Source organism: Gobio gobio (assembly GCF_949357685.1).
Source record: "Gobio gobio genome assembly, chromosome: 24".
In the NCBI taxonomy this organism is placed as follows: domain Eukaryota; kingdom Metazoa; phylum Chordata; class Actinopteri; order Cypriniformes; family Gobionidae; genus Gobio; species Gobio gobio.
The window spans coordinates 23,843,676-23,871,509 of NC_137120.1; the positions used below are offsets into that span (position 1 = coordinate 23,843,676).

A 27,834-nucleotide genomic window follows, 5' to 3' on the forward strand; every position below is an offset into this window, starting at 1 on the left:
GAGGCAGGCCGGTGTTTTTCCACAACTGATGTCTAATGGTCACCCATGTTGAGAGACAAAGGTCAGAAAAAAAAGCTCATAAACTAAATTTACCGCTGCCGCTGTTATTCAGCAGCCAGTCGCCGCACAATACAGAAGGGACAAGACCGTTTCAAAGGAATTAAAGGAAATAAACAGTAAAGGTAACGTTATATTTTCTACTGTTTGCTGTTTGCGTTAGTCTAATATACATTGATGCGAGATCACATAGGGTTTTATTTTCATTTTTGCTTATTTTAGATATTTTGCGAATCTTTTTATATATTTTTTCAAACATTATTTGAAAATTAAATCTCGTTTTAGTTGTCATACATGCTGAAAGGAGTTTGACTAAGGATCCAGGAAGTAGTTTAACAAGATGTTATATTTTTTAAGTTCATATTTGGAAGGTTATACAGAATACAGCCGTCATTATTATTATTTTATCATTGTTATTATATAATTAAGCTATGCTTTTATTATATTTTTTAATATTTTCCGTTATTTTATGATTTATGATGATTTAACAGCCATTTGAACTGTGTGATCTACTGCTGAATGCGTTTATGGATGCTGTCACTGTCACTGAGTTTCTTTCACTCCCACTCCTGACAAATATAACAGTGCTGACTGCATGCAGTTAAGAATAGACCACTTGATGTCTCTCGATGAAAACCTGTATCTCTGGGGGGTTTAAAAATACGGGTTTTACCTGAGATACATTCACATCAACAGCGTCAAGCGGTGTACAAACTGATTTTACGATATAAATGCACATTTTTGCGCACACAAAGATGCGATTCTTAGACGCAGCCTCGACGTTGAGGAACGTGCGGCAACAACCTGTTGGATGGGTTCTTAAGAAAAACGCGAATTCGTGTTTAAAGTTTGTTATACCGATGCTTCTCTTCGAAGTTATCGGATGTTGGTCTTGTGACGTCGGTCTTGTATTGAGTCTTTAACGACGGTTCACATGAGGACGCGTTCTTGCGTTCTAAAGCGAAACAAAATGGAACTGAAAGTAGCATCAAGCGATTTAAAAAAGCATTCTATGAGGGCGTTTGAATAAAAAACGTTATTGCGTCCGTTTATGATGTTTGTTCCTCGCGCTAGACAGACTGAGGCGCCTCTCAGAATGTTATCGCTGAAAGTTCTAAAAACGCCGTTCCCTGTTAAACGTTTTCAAGTTAATAAAACTCCATCTCGAGACACCTGCGTTCACTGATGGAACAGGGTCGTATTATAAACGAGATGCTATGAAACGGCCAAATACAGTAGCTTTTCGATTGGACCAGCATCCTAATAGAGATGTAACCGTATAAAGAGAACTCTGGCAGGTTCACCTCGTCTTGTAGGCTACTTAGGGTTATGCGGAAGTCAGGCAGCTCACTAGCAGCTCTGCTCAAGCAAACACAAAACAGGATACACAGTTTAGGTTTCCGTGCACATGCCAGCTTGCATGGCTATAGCACACTGATAAGGGTAACAGCCAGAATGCATTTGGGACAGATGCCATTTTCTTAGCAAAGACGAAAACATAGATATTGAATATGTTGTTTGTATCTTGGGGTGTCATAGAGGACTACAATTAATGTGACCCTATCGGCTACTGTTAATTGATGTCAATAAAAAAAAAAAGTCAGACTTGTTAACAAAGGCAATACTGTTTCACAACTGCCAGCAAACGGCTCTGCCCGGAATTTATTTAGGCTACCACTTGAGACTTTGAACTCTTTCAGCATGTTTTTTTTTCTCTTTTTTGATCCCCTTTTTTTTCTTTAATATAAATTTTGAACCAAATTTCACATCTAAAAGACTGTGGAAAAAAAAACCACCACCACAGCACAGATTATGAATGTTCATTGACTCCGTTTAACCCTTTAAAACATCAATTTCTCCACTTTTATTTTTTGTTGTTGACATGTAACAGTCACTGTACCCTTCATTTTCCACCCATAAATATGCATCTCACACATTGTGGAAGATACACATTTATAATGTAGTCCAGCTTCATTCTCTGTGTAGGCTATTTATTGGGATTTTTCAGTGTCTTTTGGCTTGCCACTTGTTGTTTTGGTCAGGCGACAAATATTCCACTTGAGCAAGCAGGGAGTTGTAAATACACAAGGGTAAAAGTTCTTAGTGGAAACTGGAGATGAATGACAGGAATCTGATCTACTCTGGCTACAGTATACTGACAAGTTTGACCAATTGACTTGATTTATGGCATAAACCTCCAGCGGATAAATTATGGTTTCATGTTTTGAATACAGGGCAAATCAAAAGTCAATCTGACCCCATTAATGGTTATGATAATAAATAATACTTTAAGCCCTTCTTTGTATAGTAACAATGTCAATACATGTCATTACTCCAAGGTGTAGTCCTACTTGTGACAGTGCTAACAATTACGAGCCAACAGTGGATAACCTTTAATTATTAAACAAAATTGTTCCCTTATACTAGTGTTTTACTCTGTATTATTATCTCCTATATATCATAAACAGCACAATGACCCTGAATCCACTGGGCTTGATTTTTAGTCAAAAGTTCTTAGCAAATGGGACTGCAATGGAGTATATTAAAATTGATAAAAAAGAGATATATTATATTTGTAGGACTGTCAAGTTATCTTGTCAACTTAAGTATGCATTTACATACATGCATTTAAATTAAATTATATTTACAGCATTGATGTTACAGTATTAATAATGGTAAAAATAAATAGTGTCATCTTAATACAAAGTAAATATTATCCATGAATAATATTTTAATAATTTACTGTAGCTTTATCTGTAAATATTTCACTTAGAAAGCATGAATGTATTTCTTACACTGTAAAATTGGACCTTTATATATGAAAGTATATTGCAGCCATTATATTTTAGGAAGGCTCCTTGCAAGGAATAAAAATTTTGAAAACTTCTGCTTTAGATGAGCATAGTGAGCAAATTATGCAAATGCCTAGTGAATGCAAATACATCTAATGAATCAGTTTGGTTGACTAAGACTAGGCAGTGCATGAGAGCACAATGCATCATGTCATAGATGATGTACAGGTTCAAGTGGTTCAAACTCTGCTGCAACAACTGACTTTAATGTTCATGACTTCAGTTTCATGCATCATTGCTACATTGTGAGGTTTACATAAACAGCTAAGAGTGTGCTTCTAATGCTCTGGACTGAGTTTATGTGGTAGAACGAGTGCGGAAAGGAAGGCATTTAATGTGAGAGCACTCAGGAAATGTACATGGTTCTAAATAGGGAGGTTACGTAATGAGCCAAGTGCCTCGTGCCGACTCTAGACCTGAAGTCTCCCTCGATAGTTGGGACTATGAAGCTCTCCTGCCATTCCTGTATCTCAGCTGAGATGGCCCAGCAAATCCTTGATGGCCACAGGCTACATGACCTATAGATGCGGAAGAACAAATCACTTCCAATTTGGAGCTTCTTGGAGGCTATATAGATTGATGGGGATTCTGGAGTGAAGCGGCTACTTCTTCCACCGAAGAAAACCTGGGATTCTCAACCAGCTCTGTGGGATTCAAGTCTATTGTTTCTACTTGGGAATCAAACAGACCAATCAGTCAGTGTCCCAAAGTGGGCTGCCATGTGTCACAATTTTCACAGCATTCCAACATTGTGCATTAAAAGGGCTAAAAATGCCAGGAGATCCTTTGTTCTGTTCTGTTTTTTTTTTTTTTTTTTTTTTTTTTACAAATTGCCAGATCCAAAATTCATATAAATGGTCCTGCTAGCACAAATCGCCATTGTCCCTTTATCAGGGCTGCTCTGCCAAATGAAAAAGGCTGAGGGAAACAAGCCTTACAATAGCCTTTTGTTACTTGTCACATTTAGCCCTATACAAATGCACTGAGCCTTGAGTTTGCTTCCCTACTGACTGGAATCTAAGTCAGATTTGTCACTCAGTCAGAAATTGGGCTCTGCGTTCGAACCAGTTTACAAAAAGTGCATAATTAAACTTTGAGTCCTTTGACTACATGTCAAAGTGTGTTTGGCTAAGCTACTTGTCTCGAAAGGAAAAGCTATTAATGGCATGAGGCATGACAACAGCCGGGAAACCATCAGCTGTTCAAGTGAAACGCGACAGAGGTGTGGATTGCCGTCCACATGCTCTTGTTTGGCGCGTCTGCGGCTCGGGTTTCCACAAGTGGACGCTGCACATGCAAAGATAAATAGTTTCAGGTAGAACTCTGACGCTTCTGGGGAGTGGAAATTTACCATCGAGCTGACTGTCACTCGGGTTATCCGCTGCTCCGAAGCTGCGACCAATCTACTGATTGCTTTTAATTGTCTTAGTCTGTGGGCGGGACGTGGTGTCACCTCGGCTTACACTGAGCCCCGGAGAGATTGGGGCCGTGTGGTCAGAGGTATGGTGTCCGCTGAGAGAACAACATAGAACAATTGGATTCAGCCATGAAGGAAATGTAAGTGAAAGGCAGTGAATTAATTGAGGGAATGTTTGGGTTTCTGGATAATGAGAGGGTGGTCAAATTTGAAGAATAAAGGTAAAGATGTGACTTTGTTAGTGTTTGTCTTGTCAAATATTAGAAATTTTAGATCAGAAAGGCTTTTACAACTGAATTTGTTTTTATTGTCAATTAAAAATTTTGCCATTCACTCATGGGCAAAATAGCAGGAAATAGAAAATAGCCATTTGAATCAGTTTAACAAGGTTGAATTTGTGTTTTTTAACCCAGTAGTTTGCTTGCTTTTACTCGCGGCCAGTAAAGTTTGTCACCACAGTGTTTTGAATGGAAATGGAAAGTGTCTGGAGGATTTCACTCTAGTTATGTAACAAAATGCGTTTGGTTTGTAGTGAGCTTCTAAGCCTTTGAAATACACAGATTTAACCTATCTCAAGAGGATGATCATAATTTCTTGAGCTTTTTAGGCACTTTCAACTATTGTGTAACAGTCTCATGTCGCCAAGTGAATGATTGTGTGCTAAAATGGAAAATATAACAGAGAAGTATCAGTTGAATGGCAACGGTTTAGTGTGGTAAAAATAACCACATTCTTTTAAAGCATTAGACCTTAATAAACATCAGAAGATCAATTTAAATGAACTTAAGAGGTCCAAACGGCATTAAAATGTCATTGAACTGGTAGTCCTGGCATGCTGCCACACTTCAGGCTAGTTAGCATGTTTATTCAGTTGTATGTTTAGTAAACCAACGGAAAAGAGAATATACGTGTTTTTATTGATTGTCAAACACACCGTGGATTTTTTCCCCCTCTTCTTCCGTCTCCTTGAGAGCAGGGAAAAAAAGCAGGTTTGTGTTAAAGAAACCGGCCTCACAGTGAGGCTATAGTTTGTTCAAGCGTTGCCAGGCTGTAAGGGAGTCTGGAACGGGTAGGGATGTTGGAGCTGACTTTGGTATCTTACTCTCTGGGATTCATCTTAGGGGCTCCATGGCAAGTTTGGCTCATGCTTTGAAACGGAAGACGCCAAGCCTGACATAATTACTCATTCCTTGAATAGAATCCTGACAGCGTAAACACTGTATTAGTTAAAGGGACATGGGCAGGATAAACACATACCAGTTCTGCAGAAAAACCGCAGTGAATGACTTAAGTCGTTTTTTATTAAGTTGGCTTTTATGTATGTGCGTAATTGCATTTGGGTTTCATTGCGTGCCATAATGTGATGTATTATGAGTAAAACATAATATTATTTTATCTATCAGATTGGATTGTAAAAAGTGTTCAGTTAAGGGCAAAAATGAAAAATATTGTATAAATGGGTTTTTAGTGCACCATCCTGCTGAAACCCCCAGAAAAAAATCAGTCATGCTGACTCTAAACTAGTTGGTGTGAAGTGCTGATGTGTTTTCCTACTAGTCAGCTATGTGGTTATCTCTTAGCATCATTTTATGTTTACTACAAACACACTTGAAAAGCAACAAAGAAATCAACTGATCTTATCAGTTTTACGACTAGGTTTATTGTACTGTTGGTCATAGTTAGGTTATTGTACCTAGTATCATGAAGCAATCTAAAATGTTGCTTGCAGCTGTGTTATACATGAAGATTTCCTGTGTTCAAACCACACAAAGCATTTCTTTAATCACGTTAACAATCAAGTTATCCTCTTGTGTGAACTTTTTCACGTCTGGCAAAGCTGTTGTTCTAACTTAGCTATTAATGTTTGGCCTAATTATAAAAGAGTTGATGAAGACAATCTTTTTGATGTCTGAACCTAAGGCCTTTGGGGTTCAGTCATGAGTTTTTACCCTTTGTTTTCTTCTCCATTAGCATGGCTCAGAAAGAGAAACTCCAGTGTCTAAAGGACTTCCACAAAGACATTCTGAAACCGTCCCCGGGAAAGAGCCCGGGCACAAGGCCGGAGGATGAAGCCGAGGGAAAACACCCCCAAAGGGAAAAGTGGGCTAGCAAGCTTGACTTTCTTCTGTCAGTCGCCGGGGGCTTCGTTGGTTTAGGCAACGTTTGGCGATTCCCGTACCTCTGCTACAAGAATGGCGGAGGTGAGGATATTTGTTGATACTTTTGGACTTTGACCACCGATGTGACAGTAATAAAAATGTCATTTCTTCATGTCATTTTTTGAATCAGCTCCAATAGACATAGATTATTCATTTTTGGGTGAATTGATCCAATCTGTCACCAACGTGTTGTTTCAAACACAAATCATACTCTTTCTTCTTTGAAAAACTTGGAAGCCATACAGAATCTCAAGCTCTCAGGTTTGAGGGGTTCTCAGGTTTTACTGTTATACAGTAAATCATGGGTTTCATGTGTCTCCTGACCAATCACAATGTTTGCAATCCATTAAATATGTGTGCAAATGAGATTTGAGAGTGAACAACAGCTTAAATTTTGGTCTGTTTTCAAACAAAGTCATATAGACTACTTTTATGGTGATTTTATTTTTTGTAGTTTGACAGGATACATCACTATCCACTTGTCTTATATGAAAAAAGGGCAGATCAGATATTATGTATAATTTAGTAAAACATTTGGACATTCTTTTGGTGAACCTTCTCTTTGAGGCTTAATTATTAGTACACTCTCAAACTTTGAGTAATCAGACTTGCAGTATCTTCAGAAAAAAAAACATTAGATTTTGCCTTAAATTTCCAAATGTACAACAGTCCCCAGCAGATAATTGTCATTACACTCACTTTTTTCATAACAACAGTAGGAGAAAAAAAAAGATTCTGAGCAAGTGTGAAAGCCTTAGACTGTACTGGTTGAACTCCATGAGGAATAAGAGTTAAACACTAAACCAGTGGTTAGTAGGATATAATAATTGACAGAATTAAGTGAATCTTCTCTTGGCTCCATTTAGGTGCATTTCTCATCCCATACTTCATTTTCCTGTTCGGTGGAGGACTGCCTGTGTTCTTCCTGGAGGTGGCGCTCGGCCAGTTCACCTCTGAGGGAGGAATCACCTGTTGGGAGAAACTTTGCCCCATATTTACAGGTGAGTTTTTTGATCAAGTGTTTTCTTTACCCGATAATAAATAAAACTAATAGTAAAATTAAAACTATACATTGGAACAGAATCACAACTGTAAGCTGTTTATTTCTCAACTAAAAGTGAGCAATGAATACTTCAGAAACATAAAAAAATAATAACTTGTGATGAGGGTAAAAGAGATCTGTCAATGGAGAACGACATGTAGATGCTGTAGTTACGGCATCAACCAGCAGGGGCAAATGGGGCCATGCCAACCACCCTGACCCCTTGGTAAGGTTAGAGTGGGGGGTGTGTCACAGATGCCACAAGCTGTATCTGAGACATGCAGGTTTCATGTGGGGTGACTGATAGGAAATACATATCTCTAATGCCAGAGCAGAAAAAGAATATATGTTTACAAAAATAGCAGTTAGGGTTAACCCAATCTTCCTCACCATTCAGAGCCACTGACAAGGACTACTAAGTACTAGTAAATCTAGATAAATCCCTACAATTTCGCAATTATTTTAACTGCATATTTATCTCTGAACATTTTTTCATTTTAAACAAGGAAATGCTGGGCCTAGGTGGGCCCCAGGTGGGACAAATTACACGACTTACACCTCATTGTCCAGGCATATCACATTTTCCATAGCTAATAGCATTCTTGTAGCATTCATTATTGTCTTAAAGACTCTCATTGAAGCATGGCTGCATCCACTAATTCCTATGGAGATATTAATGTAGACCAAACCAGATCAGGTTAACTGAAATAACTTGCTATGAAATTTGACCCCTATATTGACATGCACCAAGAAAGTTGTTTACATAGATAGACATGTAAGTGCCGCATGTTGAATGACATTTTATAGTCTTAAAGCACTCACTGTTGGTGTATTTTAATGTCAGCTGTCTGTTAATTGTGGCCTGTCTTCTTACTACTCTAGGGACCAGTAGTAGTTTCTTTTTTAGCCTGGCCTGTAGCAGAGACACATCAGCAGCTGTCAATGAATTTATTGGTTAGGAAGGCCAGCTGCTCATGAACAGTAGCTTGCATAATTACACATCTCTTCAGCTCCCCCTGCAACTGCCTCATCGACACGGCATCTCAATAAACCCGTCTCCGGCGTGTTGACTCAGATTGTTCGAATATTACAATTAAATAATACTTAAATCGATATGTCATCCTCAATAAACCCGTCTCCAGCGTGTTGCCTCCGATCATTCGAATATTGCACTTTAATAATTATTTAATCAACATCATCCTCAATAAACCCGTCTCCAGCATGTTGCTCCCGGTCCCTCGAATATTCTGATCTATTATGACCTCCGAGCTGTAAAGCTGCCAGAATAATAATAATAATACGCTGTTTGTTAATTGGCCAGAGGAGAACAGGCACCCCGACTGAGCCTGGTTTCTCCCAAGGTTTATTTTTCTCCATTAGGTCACCTAATGGGGTTTTGGTTTCCTTGCCACTGTTGCCTCTGGCTTGGCGTGCTCAGTTGGGGACACTACATTTTTCAACTAAACATCGAAATAAATCTAAATAATAAACTAAATTAACCATTTAAACTAAATTACTGATCGAATTATTGATCAAAAGCCCACACTGTCACTGTATGATAATTATGAACTGTAATGAACTGATGAACTGATGACATCAGCGTTTTTTCCAGAATGGCTATACAACTGAATAAAATTATGCTGCATTATTTTCCTGTTTAACACTGTAAAGCTGCTTTGAAACAATCTACATTGTTAAAAGCGCTATATAAATAAAGTTGACTTGACTTGACTAGTGTGGTGTAGTGTCTAAAGCTGAAGTCTAATGATCAGAAGGTTGCTGGTTTCAAGCCCCACAAAAAAGTAAGTCATTATTGTACCCTTAAAAAAAGGTACCAAAATCCAGAGAGATTCAGAGGAACTGTCCAGCTACATTTTCTCTAAAATGTCTCTTATATAACATAATATATGACCTCAGATTCATTACTTATTTAAACTTATTTAAAGAGTTTACCAGTGAGCAATCATTACATGCAAACTGCTGAATTACGCACATCCCTCTGCCAGTGAATGAGGTGGCAGCTTTGGTCTGTTTTGCTTTCCAGTCTACCTGGCCAACATTGATTTACACAGTTCAGACTCTGAACCAATGTCTTACATCACTTTCCTCCAACTCTGACAAGATTATTCCATATTTATACAGCAAGGACAAGATCTCGTAGAAGTTTGTCACTTATTTAGCCGTTCTCACGCTCCACTGGAGCACAACTCTTTTCATTGCTTTCATTAAGGTTATAATAACAAATCGCGAACATTTTGCACAAATACCACATGCTCAGTCCAGTGTGCCATCATCTTAATGTCAGCATTCCTGTCTTTGTACAGGTATTGGCTATGCATCCATCGTGATCGTCTCTCTGCTGAACATCTACTACATTGTGATACTGGCCTGGGGCTTGTACTACCTGTTCCAGTGCTTTCAGCCAGAGCTCCCCTGGGCAAGCTGCAACAACAAATGGAACACAGTAAATTGTGTGGAGGATACCCTCCGCAAGAACAAGACACTCTGGGCGGCTGCGAATGCCACTAACTTCACTTCTCCTGTCACTGAGTTCTGGGAGTAAGTATTGAGTACAAATTTGTTGTGCATTTTGAAAGCCATCCAAATACAGAGAAGTTGTTGTGGAGATTGCCTCATATATCCAGATAGGAGTTGTCCTCAATCACTCCCAAAAGCCACGTTTTCACCGCAGGAACTGGTACAAATTATTCCAGGTGATTTCGGTGGAAACGGGGCTAAAGACTTTGGTGCTCCTTTCCCCTCTTAGTGACATTTCAGTGTAAATATCTATCTTATGGAATTTTCAACATGCTTAATGCAGTAGATTAGGGGTATTCAACCATGATACTTGAGATCCACTGTCCTGTAGATTTGAGATTCAATTCTGCTCCAACATTACTGGCTGAATGTGTTCGAATAGCCACAAAAGACAAAGCCTAACCTTCGCATACTGACCTACCGTGTAAACATTATGGGAAGTGTGCTAGCCAGACGGGATTAAAACTTTGTTGGCTGGAGTCCCAAGTTTGGTTTGAAGACGAAAAATGTACCAAGCACAATGTTCTCACACCATTCCTGATTTCTAGCAATCAGCGATCGGCATGGTCTTGTGGAAGTCAGAGCAAAAACGAAAGCTGCTGCTCTCTTTGGGTTTTTCTGTCATCTCCGGGCGAATTCATATGTAAATTGCGCAAGCTTATTTTGTCCAGTAGATCTGAAGATCTAAAAAAAATGATCGAACAGAAGTGGTTGAAAGTGGACAAATGAGACGGATTAAAACTCCAGGTGTAAACGGGTCTCCCTCGTCTACTTGTGATCGACTAAAGCGCATCTTAATACCATGTTTAAACAGGGTGTGATGGAGCAGGTTAAAGCTAAACTTTGCAGGAAGGTGGCTCTCTAGGTGCCCCCTAAATATTGGACACCCCTTGATTTAGCAGAAGCTAGCGGTGGTATCATTACTCTATGGTAGTGTTTCTCAACACTGATCCTGGAGGACCCTCAACACTGCACATTTTGTGTTTCTCCCTAATCAAACACACCTAATTCAACTTATTAGAAGAAACTGACACTGACCTGAAAGGGGTGTCAGACAGAAGAGACTTCCAAAATGTTCAGTGTTGGGGGTCCTCCAGGACCAGGGTTGAGAAGCACTGCTCTATGGCAGGTGTATCCAACTATACTTCTGGAGGGCTACAATCCTGCAGAGTTTAGCTCCAATCCTAACCAAACACACTTGATCTAATCAAGGTGTTTAGGATTAATTGAGAATTGCAGGCAAGTGTTAGGTGGGTTTGGAATTGAAGGCTGCTGCAAGGTTGCCCTCCAGGAGCTGGTTTGCTTATACCTCTGCTCTATGATGACTTCTTGTTCTGACTGGTTCTAAAACACTTCTTCCTCTGTAGAGAACTCATCTGTCCTTTGCATATTGTATTACTTCTCTGATTATTTAAATGCTAGCTCCTTAAATACCCTCAACAAGGGCTTCAGAGGGTCTCACCGGCAAACATTCTTTCCACCACAGGCGAAATGTCCTCAGCATCTCCGATGGTATCGAGCATGTGGGTCATGTTAAATGGGACCTGGCTCTGTGTCTGCTCGCTGTGTGGGTCATCTGTTTCTTCTGTATCTGGAAAGGTGTTAAGTCCACTGGGAAGGTGAGCTTGGTTGCATTACATGAGTTTTTCAACTTTAGCCAGTTAATTTAAGCACTACTAATATTACTTTTACAGTGTCATTGACCATGTTGTTGAGAATCTTATCATGACTTATCATCACATTAGATTGTTCTATCGCAATGCTAGCATTATCTACTTTAAGACAGATTTATTTATGCATTAAAGGCTGGTTCATGCTGGCCCAACAAATGACAAAATTTGAAGTTGGCTGATGGATTTTATTATGTTGGGAAACATTTATCCAGCAAAACCCAATAACCTTTGGAATTTGGTTTTGTTGGGGCATTGTGAACTAGCCTTTATAGACTCCTTTTCTTCTACACTTGAAGCCATTTAGATTTTTGTAAATTGGCTTCATTAAAGGTAGCTGTGAATGAGGTATTAGGCCTGAGAGCAATGCAATTTTAAATATACTTACATTTAAATATATTGTTTTTATGTGCTCTTTGGGATTGTGTTCCACATAAAATTTCTACATGTACATTTACATCATTTAGCAGACACTTTTATCCAATCCAAACCAAGCAGCCAAAATGATGTGCTGTTTTCCTCCCATCTAGTACTCACTCTCTGACCAGAAAGCATATAACCACTCTGACCACTAAATCCAATATTTATCTGTTAGTGAAGTTAAGCTGTAAATTGCATGTTAGCCCTGGAAATTGTTTTGACAGTGTCATCTTAGAATTTTGGAAAGTATGACAAGTCTTATAAAGATCCTGTGAAAAAGTTCTGCTGTATTTTTCTAAATGGTTAAATCACAAACAAAGCTTGTGGGTTTTTCATTCAACTCTAGCATTAAATTTAACCTCAGTTTTCTTGGCTTTTCTGCTTAGGTTGTGTACGTCACGGCAACATTCCCATTTGTCATGTTAATTGTCCTGCTTGTACGAGGTGTCACTCTTCCTGGGGCAGCCGAAGGCATCAAATTTTATCTGTACCCAAATGTGACTCGCCTCAGAGACCCAGAGGTAAGATCTCATAGCTATTTACATGTTTTCTCAAAAAGCTTTATATCACCCACCCACCTAAATTTGATTCCACACCGTCTCAAGTGCCTCTAACACATCTATTTGGTCTTTATGGCTATCAACCTTGCTGAAAAGACCATCATATGTTTTGGACACTGGTCCTCATTAGGCTTCTTAACCAGCTTTAAAATAAAGACTACCTTGGTCAACTGTCTTCAACAGAAAGACCAACTGTTGGTTGATCAAATTCAAATGCTAGGTGCTAGTCCAGCAGCTACCAAATTAACATTAACCAATATAAATCAGCCCTCTTAGATGAACTATTCAGCGGGAAAAGTGCTGTTTACACTTGTTGACATAATGTACACCAGTGACCCTCCGCAACTTAACACCAGAATAAACTTTGGATGTACAGTTTACAGAGAGAAACCTAAGATGTACAAAAGAGTCGACATAAATAAAGCTCATGATGGCCTCAGTCAGAAAGCTACAAATCTAAACATGACATGCAGTTGTTGAAACAATTTATATTAGTTCTTGATGGTGTATACATTTCTGGAGGACCTACGAGAGGCCGAGCGCATGCAAATATTTGAGTTTGGTCAATTCATGTTGTCAGTCAACGAATGGTTTGGCGTCTTATGTCTAGGTGTGGATCGATGCCGGGACACAGATTTTCTTCTCTTACGCCATCTGTCTTGGAGCCATGACGTCACTGGGAAGCTACAACAAGTACAAATACAACTGCTACAGGTGGGTTTCGACGCCCCGGGGTGGGAGGGAGGCTTAGTCCAGTGAACGGGCAAAGTGGGAACGTAGGGTACCTTTGTGTTAATTAACAAACTCCATGACATATGTGTGACATAGGGACTGTTTGCTGCTGGGAGGCCTGAACAGCGCTACCAGTTTTGTGTCTGGCTTCGCAATATTTTCCGTCCTGGGCTTCATGGCACAAGAGCAAGGGGTGGACATAGCCGATGTGGCAGAGTCAGGTACGAGGGTCTAGTAGCAGTGATGGTGGGCACTGCTGCTGCAAATAACAACATGAAAAAGTTTGGTCAACCCTGTAGTGAAAAACAACGGCAAAAATCGACGACAATAAATGATTCGGAGCCAATAAAACTAGTTCCAGGACCTAGGACTAAAAAGAAAGTATAACATTCGGAACCTTCACCATCATTCAGCAGACAAAAAACCCCAATATGAAGTAATAACGTAGGCAGTCTCTCGTGGGAACGGGAATCCGCTTGGAATCGACTGTAGAACTGTTTGGAGAACGTTCTTGGAGCCACTGGGAACATTAAGCCCTAATCCACTAATGGTGAAGAATCAACAGCATTGATTTAGCATTGATTGCTGTTCAGTTGGTTTCCACAGGTGACCCTAATCAAGAAGCATCTTGTGCCAAGTTCAGGATAAAGGCAAACTTGGAGAGCTTGGGTTTAAGTCCTAAAGAACTTTATGCAATTTAATTAAGGTCGCCAAGTCAGTTCCTGTTGGTTCCTTTTTCTACCCTGGACACATTACACTACATGGCCAAAAGTATGTTTACACCTTCATCTAATTCATGGGTTTGGCTATTTCAGCTACACCCTTTACTTACTGCCTAAAATGAAGCATACAGCCATGCAATCTCCTTAAGAAAGAATGGTTTACTGAGTCTGGTGTGGAAGGACAGACCTGAACCTTATCGAGCACCTTTTGGATGTACAGGAACCAGACCTCACCACCCATGCCTTCCCAGAAGAGGGGAAGCTTATTATTAATGCTCATGGTTTTGAAAGTAAATGTTCAACGAGTGCATATGGGTGAGATGTTCTGGTTTCTACATATTTTTGGCCATCTAGTGCATATTTCATGCTGTATTAAGATGCAGTAAGTATCATGGTGAGAGAGATCAGTTGATGTATAGATTGCTTTCAAGCTCAAGGTTTTCAAAGTGTCTAGTCTTCTGCACTGTTCCTGCTTTGGCCCTCCTCTGTGGAGACATTGGTCTAAGTATGTCTGGCTCGAGTGAGATGCACAAAACATACATCTTTATCACTTTGTTTGACACACAAACCTAAACTTTACTTGAACTTCCGTGCATATCAGCACAATTAAGGTTGAGCGAAGCCACAGGATCCTTATCAGGGAGTCTTTCAGGATGATTTGGTTGGATACATTTCTAAACATTACAAATGCCAAGAAGCTAAAAGGAGCTTTTTGCAAAAGAGAAGTCCATTTTGGGGAGGTCTCGGATGCATCAACCTGACTCTGCAGAAAGTGCATTTTATTGTACTTTGACATTGATGCTATGTTACTTTGATCTATTGTTTTAATTTGTTTTGTTTGTTTTATTATATGCGTTGGGCTTTTTCTTGTATTTAACCTCTGTTGAACAGATTGAAACCTACATTTGATGTTGCAGTACTGTTAGCAAGTGGAGGTGTTTGTATTGGGGATGTGCCCGAAGTTGAATTCCGAATTTTAATTGACGGATTCTATGGAGCTCCTAAAGGGACATGGTGAAGGATTTCATTTTCCGTGCTTATCCTGATTTGAAATTTGGCTTCGGGCCCATCCCTAGTTTGTATTTTGCCTCGAATCTCTGAAGTTGGTCTATGTAGTGTTGAATATGTAACCTGTAGTGTTATACAGAGGAAATATCACGCCGCTGATTAAACCTTTTCTAGATTTGGAAAGCCAAACATCAGGATGCTAATTTTCCCTGAAGATGCAATGAAACGGTCATTGGACTTTCAACGAACCACTGGCAGTAACTTTGCCTGGCTTGATTGCTTTGTCCTGTAGATACTCGCTCCTTTTTTCTTTCATGTCTCCTTTTGGTCTGTGCCAACGACGAAACGCACCGCAACGGCATAGATCAAAGTGTGCAAATTGCTAGCCTTGCTAATTGTGCTCTCTCCACTTCCCCACCTCCCTCTGTTCTCTTCCCAATAGGTCCTGGCTTGGCCTTCATTGCTTACCCTAAAGCTGTGTCTATGATGCCACTGCCTACGTTTTGGGCCATTCTTTTCTTCGTCATGCTTCTGCTGTTGGGCCTCGACAGTCAGGTGAGCATCAAATAAATAAAATGGTATGCTAAACAGTTTTGAGTACCACTAGTTTACAGGGTGGTAATGAAAGCCAGACGCTGATGTTCAACCCAGTCTGTGAACCTTTTAGAAAACATTATTAGAATACAATGGCTGACTGCTAATTTCATAGATAACATTTAATGTAGGCTAAATACAATATGATATTTTTTATACTTTTTATATAATTTGAAGAACATACAAAGTTTTTTCAGGCAAGTGTGTTAACGTAGATGGGCCAATGTGAATAAATCTCGATTGAAATTCAAAGAGACAAGATAGTCCATCCATGAACTGATGTTTTATTCTTATACAAAACAAGGCAATGTGAGGATTATGGATCACTTTCATCCATGCTAGAAGCTGGAGGGCGCCATCGCACAGAAAGTTCAAAACTCATAGAAGTAATAACTTATGACGTTCCAGGAAATCCCTTATGTGGGCAAAGGCATCCAGCTTTAGGATATCAGTTTTGATAGACATGATAGACAATAAACACATGAATGCGACAATATATGGTTTATGTGTGTTTTACAAGCCATTTTTGGGTTATTTTCATAGCAATTGTGTATATGAATAATGCATTGCTAATTGACATATCCTCTATAACAGTAGAAATTATAAAATATATTTCATGCCTTATTATGGGATTAAAAAGCCCCAAATTGAGTGTTGGAGAGGCTTTAAAACGCAAATTATTACTTGTTATTTTTATTTTTTAAATCAATGATGAGACTATGACAAGTGTTTGTAGTAGGCCAGTAGAATAAACTGGCATTACACTTGAATTTTCTGTCCCCCTTTCTACTGAAAGGATGGCTATGCCCCTGCCCTAGAAAACATGGTAACAAACAGGGAAAGAAAAACAAAACTTTGTTGGCAGCTTATTGGTCATCCAGCAGTTGGAGTCCTGTACTATCATATTTCTCGGCCCCAGTGAAATTAAACACTCTGCTAAATCAGTGTCCATCCACATCCAGGGAGTCCACTAAACAAGGGTGTTGTGCTTGGACTGTTAAATTAAGTATGCTTATCGAAAATAATATTCATGCAGCTGTGCTGGATAACATTAAAGGGGTTTCTATGTTCAGTACAGTACTACTTAAAGTAATAGATACCTTCCGCTACAGTATGTCACAACTTTATAGACCATTTAAACTGAAGCCGAACCATCTATTGAAACAGGGAGATGAGGTGTGATATTACATTACTCTAAAATAGCCTTTTAGGCTATAGCCTAGCAAAACCATGATGATGATGATGATGATGATGATGATGATGATGATGATGGTATTCTAGAGATAATTTTTATTGGAAAAAAATGTGCATCTACTAAAAGTGCACTACCATCAAGAACTAAAAGCCACAAACTTAGTAGGTTTATGATTACAAAACATGGTAACTTTTCCATGGCTTCATTCTCACAGTGCTAACAGTGTTTCTATTCTTTTCTCAGTTTGTCGAAGTGGAAGGGCAGATCACATCCCTAGTGGATCTGTATCCATCCTTCCTACGGAAGGGATATCGGCGTGAAATCTTCATTGCTATTATCTGTTTTTTGAGCTACCTGTTGGGACTTACCATGGTCACCGAGGTAAGTACAACAGTCGAACACACTTGTTTTTTTTTTACTCCTTTCTATGGAGAATTTCCCTTCCAAATCCATATAAATCTAGTCTTTACCACTTTGCCAACACATTGGACCAGCTGGTTCTCCTGGCTAAATAAAGAGTGTATTAATTGCAGCTTAGTTGAATGGTCAGGCACCATATGTTTTCCTGTTAGGATTTTAGTGACATTGTCATTTGATAGTTTGTGGCCCTCAACCAAACCCTCAGTTCCTGTAATCAAGATGAATGCCACACTTATGCCAGATCTACTGCCCAAGCTCGTTCCCATAAGGAAGTCTTCAACACTTGGCAGGGTTACTGTGATTTTTACAAACTAAGGCATGATTCTGGATCAGCAAATTTTGTTGATCCTTGAAAAACGTTACTGTCCAAGAACCTATCCCTACCTCTAAACCTAACCCTACATATAACTTATTCCTAAAATTAGAGGGAAAGGATAGGTGAATAACACTGATGTAGAAGCACCTAACCCTGGTTGCAAGCCTAAACTTGATATAAACTGTAAGCTTGTCTCTCAAATCTGATTGGTTGATTGGAATGTTGTGCCAGGATCAACAAATATTTTGATCCAGGAACATGCTGTACTTGGTGAAATCATGTTCACCTCCCAGCAGTGCCTTATCGCTCCCACTTCCATGTCTTTTTATGGGCGTCCTGACCTGCTTCGAGCAGTGAGAATTCCATAGAGGAGTCTCACTGCTATACTAGGAGATCCGGCCTGGTCTGACAATGCACATCTAAGATTCCACTGGCCCCCTTCAAATCTCGGCCTCTGATTGCTAATCCCCCAGAACAGCGAATTGGGATATGCTATTCTGTGGCTTGAACCACACAGTGTCCCATTTTTTTCCATGACATAATGTCTTATGTCACCCCTGAATGCATTGTGCAACAAATGTCTTTGTTACCAAAAGAAAATTAGTCAAGTGTTTAGCCAAGCCCTGGTCATAACAGTCCTCTATTGTGTCAGCTTTGCAATTACAGCATATATTAGAGCCTACTCACTTTTTCAATAGTTTTTTGTCTCTTTTGCAGGGTGGCATGTATGTGTTTCAACTCTTTGACTACTATGCAGCCAGTGGCGTGTGCCTTTTATGGGTTGCATTCTTTGAATGTATTGCTGTAGCCTGGGTTTATGGTGAGTACAATGCGTGAACACAAGATATAACGTTGTACATAATGGTGTACTGTAGCAGGCACTTTCCATGATTAGGGTACAAATGAGTGTGCCATTACTTTAAAACAATAAATCCTGTTACTTTTCAACAGAAAAAAAACAAGGTTTGGTTATATCCCACATTTTGCTTTCAATCCTGTTACTGGATGATTTCCCCACATAAAAAAAATAATTCTTAAATTTTGTGATACCTAAGAAGTAAAAGTCTGTTGGACCCTTTCTACAGCATGATCTCACGCCACTTTCTCCGTCTTTACACAAATTGAGTGTTTATTCATTAAACTTAGCCATTCAACCCTGTTACTGAAGTTATTGTATCTTTTTATTATTGGAAATATGAGTTTATGAATAACTACAAATCAGCATTTGCATTTGCTCCTGCTGAGTAAGAGAGTAATTCAAGCTAAATCTGCAACCCTGTTACTGCACGATATTCCCCCTCCCAATTACAAATAATTGTTTTAATTGTTATACCAAATAAGTGAAACTTATAATAATCGTATGCAGTTTTTTAAACAAATCGAATGTTGACTTCATTCTTTAAGCCATTCACCCGTTACTGAAGTTAGTGTAAGAAAAAATGATAAAACAAAATATGCATTTTTTTAATTGGAAAAGAGTTTATCAAGTCAAGTCACAACACCTTTATTTATATAGCGCTTTTTACAATGCCGATTGTTTCAAAGCAGCTTCAATGTTAAATAGGAAAATAATGCAACAGAATTTAATTCGGCTGTACAGCCGCTCTGATAGACTGGGTAAACCCAGCCTGATCTGCCGGTGATTTGATTTCACCCTGCAAGTCAGTCTGGAAAACTATACATTCATTTCTACTGCTTCTGTTACACTTTTGCGGGAACCAATCACAGACTGGCTTATCCACCTGGCGCGCTATTGGCGGGTTTAACACGATGACGGATAAAGAAGCGATGGGTCGTTGCCCGTTGATCACGCCTCTTGTGGTCTGATTGGTTGAAGGACTATCCAATTGCGTACAGAGTCATTTAATTTATGCTCGTTGATCACGCCTCTTGTGCAGTAGAAAATACAGAGCAGACTCCCCAGACCAAGAAAACGGTGATGATTATCAGTAACTACAAATAGACATTTGACCCCCTAACTAGCTTGCAACTGCTGAGTAACAGATTAATTTAAACTAAATCCTCAACCCTGTTACTGCATGATTTCCCCCGTTACAAATAATCTTTAAAAATTGTTCTACCAAAGCAGTAAAACTCATTTGGAACATTTCTACAACATGATCTTATGCAGTTTTCTCAGTTTTTAAACAAATTGAATGTTGACTTCATTCTTTAAGCCATTCAACCCTGTTGTTGAAGTTACAAAATATTAAGTATTTTTAAGTTAGTGACAAAATATGACGCTTTTTGAAATTACTTCCTTCCAATGTGAATTTCTCAGGTGTGGATCTCTATGAATCAGTTAGAGCTCATTATTTAGTGACATATCAGGGTTTCTGCTGTACAGTTTAACCTAGATTTGAGGAAGTGTACATAGTCTTTTGTTCCCTATTGCCATGACCTTGATTTCAAAATCTAAATGTGTCATGAATATGTCAGAACATGTCAGCTTCCCTGGATAACAGAGCTACTGCTGAGGTGGATTCAGGTTAAAATACTGATATGAATTACTATGCAGGATTTTCCTGATAACATACTGCACTGTTTGCACAATACAGTAAAGAGCTAGAGCACAACATCCCAGCCAAGCCCAAACAAGACAACAAATTGATACGCTATTAATGTGATTCCCATCTTAAACAATGCAGTTTCTTTGTTCCAGTCTATGTACACTGTAGGATCATGTGTTAATGCTTTTGAATTTCATACCTAAACACACTCCTTCTCTTCAAAGGTGCTGATAATTTCTATGATGCGATTGAAGAGATGATTGGTTACAGACCAAATCCCTGGATGAAGTGGAGTTGGACTATAGTCACACCTCTTCTGTGTGTGGTAAGTTCTTTATAGAGAAAGAGGCTAACTTTAAACCTTAAAACAGGCTAACTTGGTAGATTACCGCATATTTCTATATGCGGTTAATAAAAACCGTGAAATGCACATCCACAGATCACAGATCAGAGGCCCACTACACAATATGTTTCCTAAAATGAGACACTTAAAGAGTATTTTACACAGTTCAATTGGAGATTGTGTGGGTTTTCTACCCTCCCCCCTATGGCTACACATGCAAATACTGCTTTTCCGCTTTGGATTTGCTGCAAAAATCCGGCTCCCATCTCACTGTAACAGAGCTCCAGATGGGGTGACCATCTGCCTGGCCAACAGAATGAATGGAAGGAGCTGAGGACGAGTGCAGGATTAGTTTCCATGAGATCATGAATGTCGTTTTTCTGTGAACATTATAGGACTATGAGGAAAAAAAGAAATCCCTTCCTTATGTACAGCCATAAAGCTTTTAAAGACTTAGGAGACTTTTTTTTATCTTTCTTAAATTAGATGGCTCGTTTGCAGTGTAGACACTTGCATGATCGGAACAAGATATTATTAATATAATAACAATGATATTAAATTGCAAATAAATATCATTAATTTGACCTTTCTATAATTGTACATCTTTAAGGGTGAATCTAACAAAGAAAAATTTAGGTCATAATTCAACTCAAAGACAAACACACACAAAAAAACCCTATAAGAATAGTTTAGGACCTACTATTAACTTTGTTAAATTATATTATTAAACGGCAAATAAATGCATGTTATTAGTTGCTATCAAGCGGTATTATTAAATAAATACTACAAGTAAGTATTATTTATTGGATTATAAATACTAAATAATGATAAACAGTTTATTTAATAAATAATGCATTATTATTATACATTTTTAATGTAAAAGTAATATTAAAGTTCAATATTATTATCATGTATCATTATTAAAGAAATAAATTGCAAAATAGCCATAAATTGTATGTAGTATTGATTAAATAATACAAAATATAAAGTAAAATGATAAACAATGCTATCTGTAATTTAAATCAATAATAAATTATATTATTATTAATGTATAGCAAATAAATAACTATAGTAATATTATATTTTATTATCATGTATAAATAAATAAATATAGCAAAATTATATATTATTGATTAAATTATAAACAACTCTTCTTTTATTAAACAATTCTATTTTTGTTATTTTACATGTAGTATTATTATTATTATTATTATAGCAAATAAAATGCTTATATTTTTTATGTATTATTAAATAAATAGCAAAAGTTTGTATTGATTAATTTAACTAAATTAAAATAATTATAATAACATATTTATTTAATAGCATTGTTTATTATAATTAGTTAATAAGTTACTCAGTACATACATTTGCTATTTATTTAATACCTATCAAATAAAATAATGTTTATAATATTTGTATTAATAAAAGTAATAAACCAAATTCAAATCATTATAATAAACAATGCAATTTAAATAAATAACATTTGTTATTTTAATTGTTTTAATCTTAGTTCATAGTAATAACAATGTTATTAGTTTTGAATTCTAATATGAGTAGACATTTTTGTCTGCAATTTTCACGAGATTCACCCCTCAGGAGCTTTACATGAATGTAATAGGAGATGGTACTTGCGTGTTGAGTATGATGTGGTGACCCCTGTTTTGTCTTCTGCTGCAGGGATGCTTTATCTTCTCATTGGTCAAGTATACGCCGTTGAGATACAACAAAATCTACGAGTACCCGGATTGGTCCATCGGAGTCGGCTGGACCCTCGCTCTGGCGTCCATGATCTGCATACCTATGGTGGTTGTGATAAAAATCATTCAATCAGATGGACCCCTCATCGAGGTGAGTCAGTCGCACCAACGACAAACCTTAGATTTATCGTCAGCGAACTGGCCAATAACGCCACTTTACGTGTCCCTTCCAGAGGATCAAAGCCGTGGCGGCACCCGTGAGGGGAGGGGCCAGTTCTTGCCCCCAAGAGTACCTGCCCAAGAGCAACGAGCTGGCGCAGCCCCTGGACCCCAACTGGAACGGAGGCTTGATGAAGCCCACCCACACCATCGTAGAAACTATGATGTGAACGCTCTCTGTGAGAGGAATCAAATGACCTGCTTTTCCATTTTATATATATATAAATATATATATATATATAATGTGATTTCTATATACATATATTAAAATATACTCTGTAACTTTTGACATAGTCGTAGGACCAGGTTTACATTGCTACGCATCTGCACTAGGAGTCCTTGTTTTGTTTTTGTTTTTGTTTTGTTTTTCTACAGAGGAAGTTACATTTTTCTGTCTGTATTTTTAATATTTTTATCATAATACTATTATATTACTATTATTGTTGCTGTTATTAGACAGAGAACAGATCGCAACCAGCAGTATCATGAACGTAGAACCACGCCCGTTCTATTTTTGTAACTTTTATCTTGTACATAATAAAAATCGAACTGAGCTGTGCTTATTTTTAGACAAGAATCATGGGGGAAAAAAAACAACAAAGGGCTCCGTAAACATGATTTGTGAAAAGTCAGTGTACAGCGATCTAAAAAAGCAACCTTCGTCCTCGCCCATCGTGAATGGTCATCTTTTTAGGGATAATGGTCCTGGATAGTAGTAGCTTTAAGTGTGTCCCAACAAACTGTTTAGACTGGAGATTGTGCTGTCCGTAAGAATCGAGCCATTAGACCTGCTTGTTTTCAATGCAATATACAACGAGGACACTACATTCTCCACAATGGTGCACCCTTTAAAAGGACAGTTTGCGCCAAAAAAAAAGAAAGTTCAGTCAATGTAAACATTGTTTTCTGTAGAACAGAAAAAGAAGGATGTTGTCCATAAAATGAAAGTCAATGGGGTCCAAAACATTGACTTTCATTGTATGGAGAAAAAAAACACTGATATACGCTTAAATATATCTTATTGTATGTTCCGTAGAAGAAAGTAAGTCACACAGAATTAGTTATCGCTAACCGAATTTTCATTTTTGCGCGAACTATCCCTTTAAGTCTAACTGTTTTGTAAGTGTTCGTTTCCGATGTCACGTGTTGTACGTCGGAAACGCACGTCACACTAATTCTTTAACAGTATCTCTTCTTTCTTCGAAAGGCCCGGTATACTTTATTTACGCGTTCCGCTCCGTCTCGCGCACAGTTGGTTGCTCAGAAAGAGTGGACTTTGTTTTCAAGCGCTCAAGTCACTCGCACCACGCGGACATCCGTGAACCCTCCTAATGATGAAAATTACATCACACGGATAGTGTGTGGTAGGCCGAAGTATAATTTGTGCTTTAAGATGCAGTCAAATTGATTGATTTTGTAGCAAATACAAGAATATGAGCATTTCCATTCTATTTGCGCGATTACTGAGGAAAAAAAATATATATATATATATATATATATATTGATTTTGCGCTTCGTAAATTAGGGCCTGAATTGAAAGCATATTCACTGTGGTATTACATCACCCTCATTGATTCGTAGGCACCAAATGCGTTAACTATCCCAAATGCTTGAACTATCCCTTTAAGTCAAACTGTTTTGTAAGTGTTCGTTTCCGATGTCACGAGTTGTACTTCGGAAATGCGCGTCACACTAATTATTTTAGTATCTCAGTAACTCTTCCCTCTTCCAAAGGCCCAGTATACTTCATTTTCAGCGCATCCGCTCCTTCGCGTGCACAGGTGAGCGCTTGGAAAGACGCGTTTGGCGAGTGCACACTATCAAGTGGACTTTGTTTTCAAGCGCTCAAGTCACTCGCATATGTGGTGTCGTACGTGCACCGTCCGCGTGGTCACAAAAATTGGGCTGCACTTGGACGTCCGTGGACCCTTCTAATGACGAAAATTACGTCATGCAGATGGCCGAAGTATACTTTGGGTTTTAAAATGCATTAAAATTTAGTGATTTTGTAGTGAATACAAGAATATGGGCATCTCCATTCTATTTGCGTGATTACCGGGAAAACTTTTTAAAATAGTTTTTGCGGTTTGTATATTAGGGCCTGATTTGAAAACATATTCAATGTGGTATTAAGTCACCCTTATTGATTTGTAGGCACCAAATGCATTAACTATCCTAAATGCGTGAACTATCCTTTTAAATCTAACTGTTTTGTAAGTGTTCGTTTCCGATGTCACGAGTTGTACTTCGGAAATGCATGTCACACTAATTCTTTAACAGTATCTTTTCCCTCCTCGTAAGGCCGCGATATAGGCCGCGTTTTGCTCCATCTTGCGCACAGTAGAGCGTTCGGAAAAACACGTTCGGCGCGTGCGCACTATCTAGTGGACTTTGTTTTCAAGCCCTCCACTCATTTGCACATGTGCGGTTGTATGTGCACCGTCCGCGCGCGGTCACAAAATATTGGGCTACACGTGGACGTCCGTGGACCCTCCTAATGACAAAAATTACGTAGTGCGGATGGCCGAAATATACTTTGGGCTTTAAAAGGCATTCAAATTGAATAATTTTGTAAAAAAAAATTAGGTCCTGATTTGAAAACATATTCATTGTGGTATTAAGTCACCCTCATTGATTCGTAAGCACCAAATACGTTCTTATTTTAAGGTGTCGGGATGTGAAGCTGCCTGGCAAGATTTTAAAGCCACCCCAGACAGCAACATAGTGTCTGCCCAGATCCGGGCCACATCTGGTACATGTGGATTCCACTCGTACCTGATGTGGGCTGGATCTGGGCTGACACTATGTTGCTGTCTGGGACGTAGGATTTACATTTTGTTTTGCGTTTGTATCAAGTCTGTTTATTTTTATTTCCAATCACATTTGCCTTTTGTATTCAAAGACATCACTGTATTCTGTTCAGCAATTACCAATAGATCTCATCCACAACTGTTAATCAAAAAAAAAGCTTGCTGCGAACTGTAATGTGCAATACTTTGTAGAATATGCATTGTTCCTGTCTTCACCTGTCTTTCAAAAAGTTGGTACTTGGAAGTGTGGAATTACGTATGATTTATAAGCCGTTGTAATATGTCAGAAACAATGAACAGGGGCCAATTTAAGCTGCCGTACATGGTATGCTGAATTAACACCAAAAACTCAATGCAGATCTTCTTACTGTGACAATTTATACTTATTTTTTTTTATTAGAAAGTAAAGCTGAAATCTAAGGATTATGCCAATGTTATGGATTGACTTTATTGGATTTAATATTATTTTTTGACTTGGCCAAGTTAAACAAAACTGTAGCCAATCACAAAAGGAGAGGCTCAATTGATCTCAACAGCTTCTACTTTGGTACCTTTGGGATACTTTATTACAGAAGTGTAACTGCGAATTAAAATGTAAATGTTAAAAGAGGCACACATTCTTTAGCAATACAGAGATTTAATTTGCAGTCTCAGGGTGTGTTTTAAAAAAGAGACTGATTTCCCACTTTTGCATGTCTCTTTGAACCCTTCCATTTTTGAAGAAGAGCTAAAGGGGGCAGTGTTTATAAATGCAGGAGAACCTTTTTAAAGTAATGATTAGAAATGTTTTATTTTTTTATTTCGAGGATATCTGTAAGTAAAAAGCAAGTGTATATCGATAAAAGATTTTACAGTACCCAAAAAAAGAGAAAAAAGTAAAGAAAAATGAAAAAAAAAGTTTTTATCTCTTAATAAACATTTATCTTTTAAAAACACTGATTTTGTTGAATTGTGATTTTTATATTAATCATTAATCATGCTGAAATTTGGGGGAGGACTCTTTGGGAATTGGGGGAGGACTTGGGTCAGGGAGGAACCGCCCACGTAGCAACGCCTTAGCAACCATCTAACCACCACTCACATTCAGGTGTTCCAATCACTTCCATGGCCACAGGTGTATAAAATCAAGCACCTAGGCATGCAGACGCTTCTACAAACATTTGTGAAAGAATGGGTCGCTCTCAGGAGCTCAGTGAATTCAAGCGTGGTACCGTAATAGGTTGCCACCTATGCATTCGTGTCCATTCTCATAACTGAAATTTCCTCAATACTAAATATTCCATGGTATTATAACAAAGTGGAAGCAATTGGGAACAACAGCAACTCAGCCACGAAGTGGTAGGCCACATAAAATCACAGAGCGGGGTCAGCACATGCTGAGGCGCACAGTGCGACTTTCTGTTGAGTCTTTTGAGTCAATAGCTACAGACCTCCAAACTTTGTGTGGCCTTCAGATTAGCTCAAGAACAGTGCGTTGAGAGTTTCATGGAATGGGTTTCCATGGCTGAGCAGCTGCATCCAAGCCTTACATCACCAAGTGCAATGCAAAGCGTCGGATGCATTGGTGTAAAGCACACCGCCACCGGACTCTACAGCAGTGGAGACGTGTTCTCTGTCTGGCCATCCGATTGGACGTTTAGTGGTTGCCAGGAGAACGGTACTTTCCTGACTGCATTGAGCCAGTGTAAAGTTTGGTGGAGAGGGGATTATGGTGTGGGGTTGTTTTTCAGGGGTTGGGCTTGGCCCCTTAGTTCCAGTGAAAGGAACATTTAATGCTTCAGCATACCAAGACATTTTGGACAATTTCATGCTCCCAACTTTGTGGGAACAGTTTGGGGATGTCTCCTTCCTGTTCTAACATGACTGCGCACCAGTGCACAAAGCAAGGTCTATAAAAACATGGATGAGCGAGGAACTTGAGCCTGACCTCAACCCAATAAAACACCTTTGGGATGAATTAGAGCGGAGACTGTGAGCCAGGCCTTTTCGTCCAACATCAGTGCATGACCTCACAAATGCGCTTCTAGAAGAATGGTCAAAAATTCCCATAAACACACTCCTAAACCTTGTGGAAAGCCTTCCCAGAAGAGTTGAAGCTGTTATAGCTGCAACGGGTGTGCCAAGTCCATATTAAACCCTACGGATTAAGCAAGGGATGTCATGTGTTAAAGTTCATGTGCATGTAAAGGCAGAAGTCTCAAAACTTTTGGAATAGTGTATAAGTAACATATACATCAGAGCCTATCATTGCAATACATGTTTACGTTGCTAAGAGTGGTTGCTAAAGGTGTTGTGCAGTGATACACAGGGCCGTTGGGTGAATAAATCGTGAATAAAACACAGCTTTTGACCAATCAGAATCAAGGACTGGAACTAACCGTTTTATAAGTAAACAATAAGGTACAAGAGGCTGTGCTGTATTGTGAATAAGTCATGGCTGAAGGGCAGTGTTAGCAATCCCGTCCACTGTGACTTATTCACGATACAAAACGTATCCCTGACCGTGAAAAATAGGTAGCGAAGACTTTTAAATTAACAGAACTGAAACTAGAA

The 27,834-nt window shown here is 38.7% G+C and overlaps 1 protein-coding gene across 2 annotated transcripts; it reads left to right on the forward strand.

Annotated features, from left to right (window-relative positions):
* slc6a6b (solute carrier family 6 member 6b) lies at positions 1–26,216 on the forward strand. 2 transcript variants are annotated; one of them, XM_079808268.1, is made up of 14 exons: positions 1–182; positions 6,298–6,527; positions 7,352–7,486; positions 9,852–10,086; positions 11,552–11,684; positions 12,542–12,676; positions 13,326–13,429; positions 13,544–13,668; positions 15,620–15,732; positions 17,210–17,347; positions 18,420–18,522; positions 20,437–20,537; positions 22,233–22,403; positions 22,486–26,216. In XM_079808268.1, the coding sequence occupies exons 2-14, from the start codon at positions 6,299–6,301 to the stop codon at positions 22,639–22,641; spliced, it is 1,878 nt and encodes a 625-aa protein (XP_079664394.1). In that variant the 5' UTR covers positions 1–182; position 6,298; the 3' UTR covers positions 22,642–26,216. The 2 variants fall into 2 exon arrangements, with proteins under 2 accessions (XP_079664394.1, XP_079664393.1); XM_079808267.1 differs by lacking the exon at positions 1–182 and adding an exon at positions 4,244–4,466.
* The last annotated feature ends 1,618 nt before the right edge of the window (positions 26,217–27,834 follow it).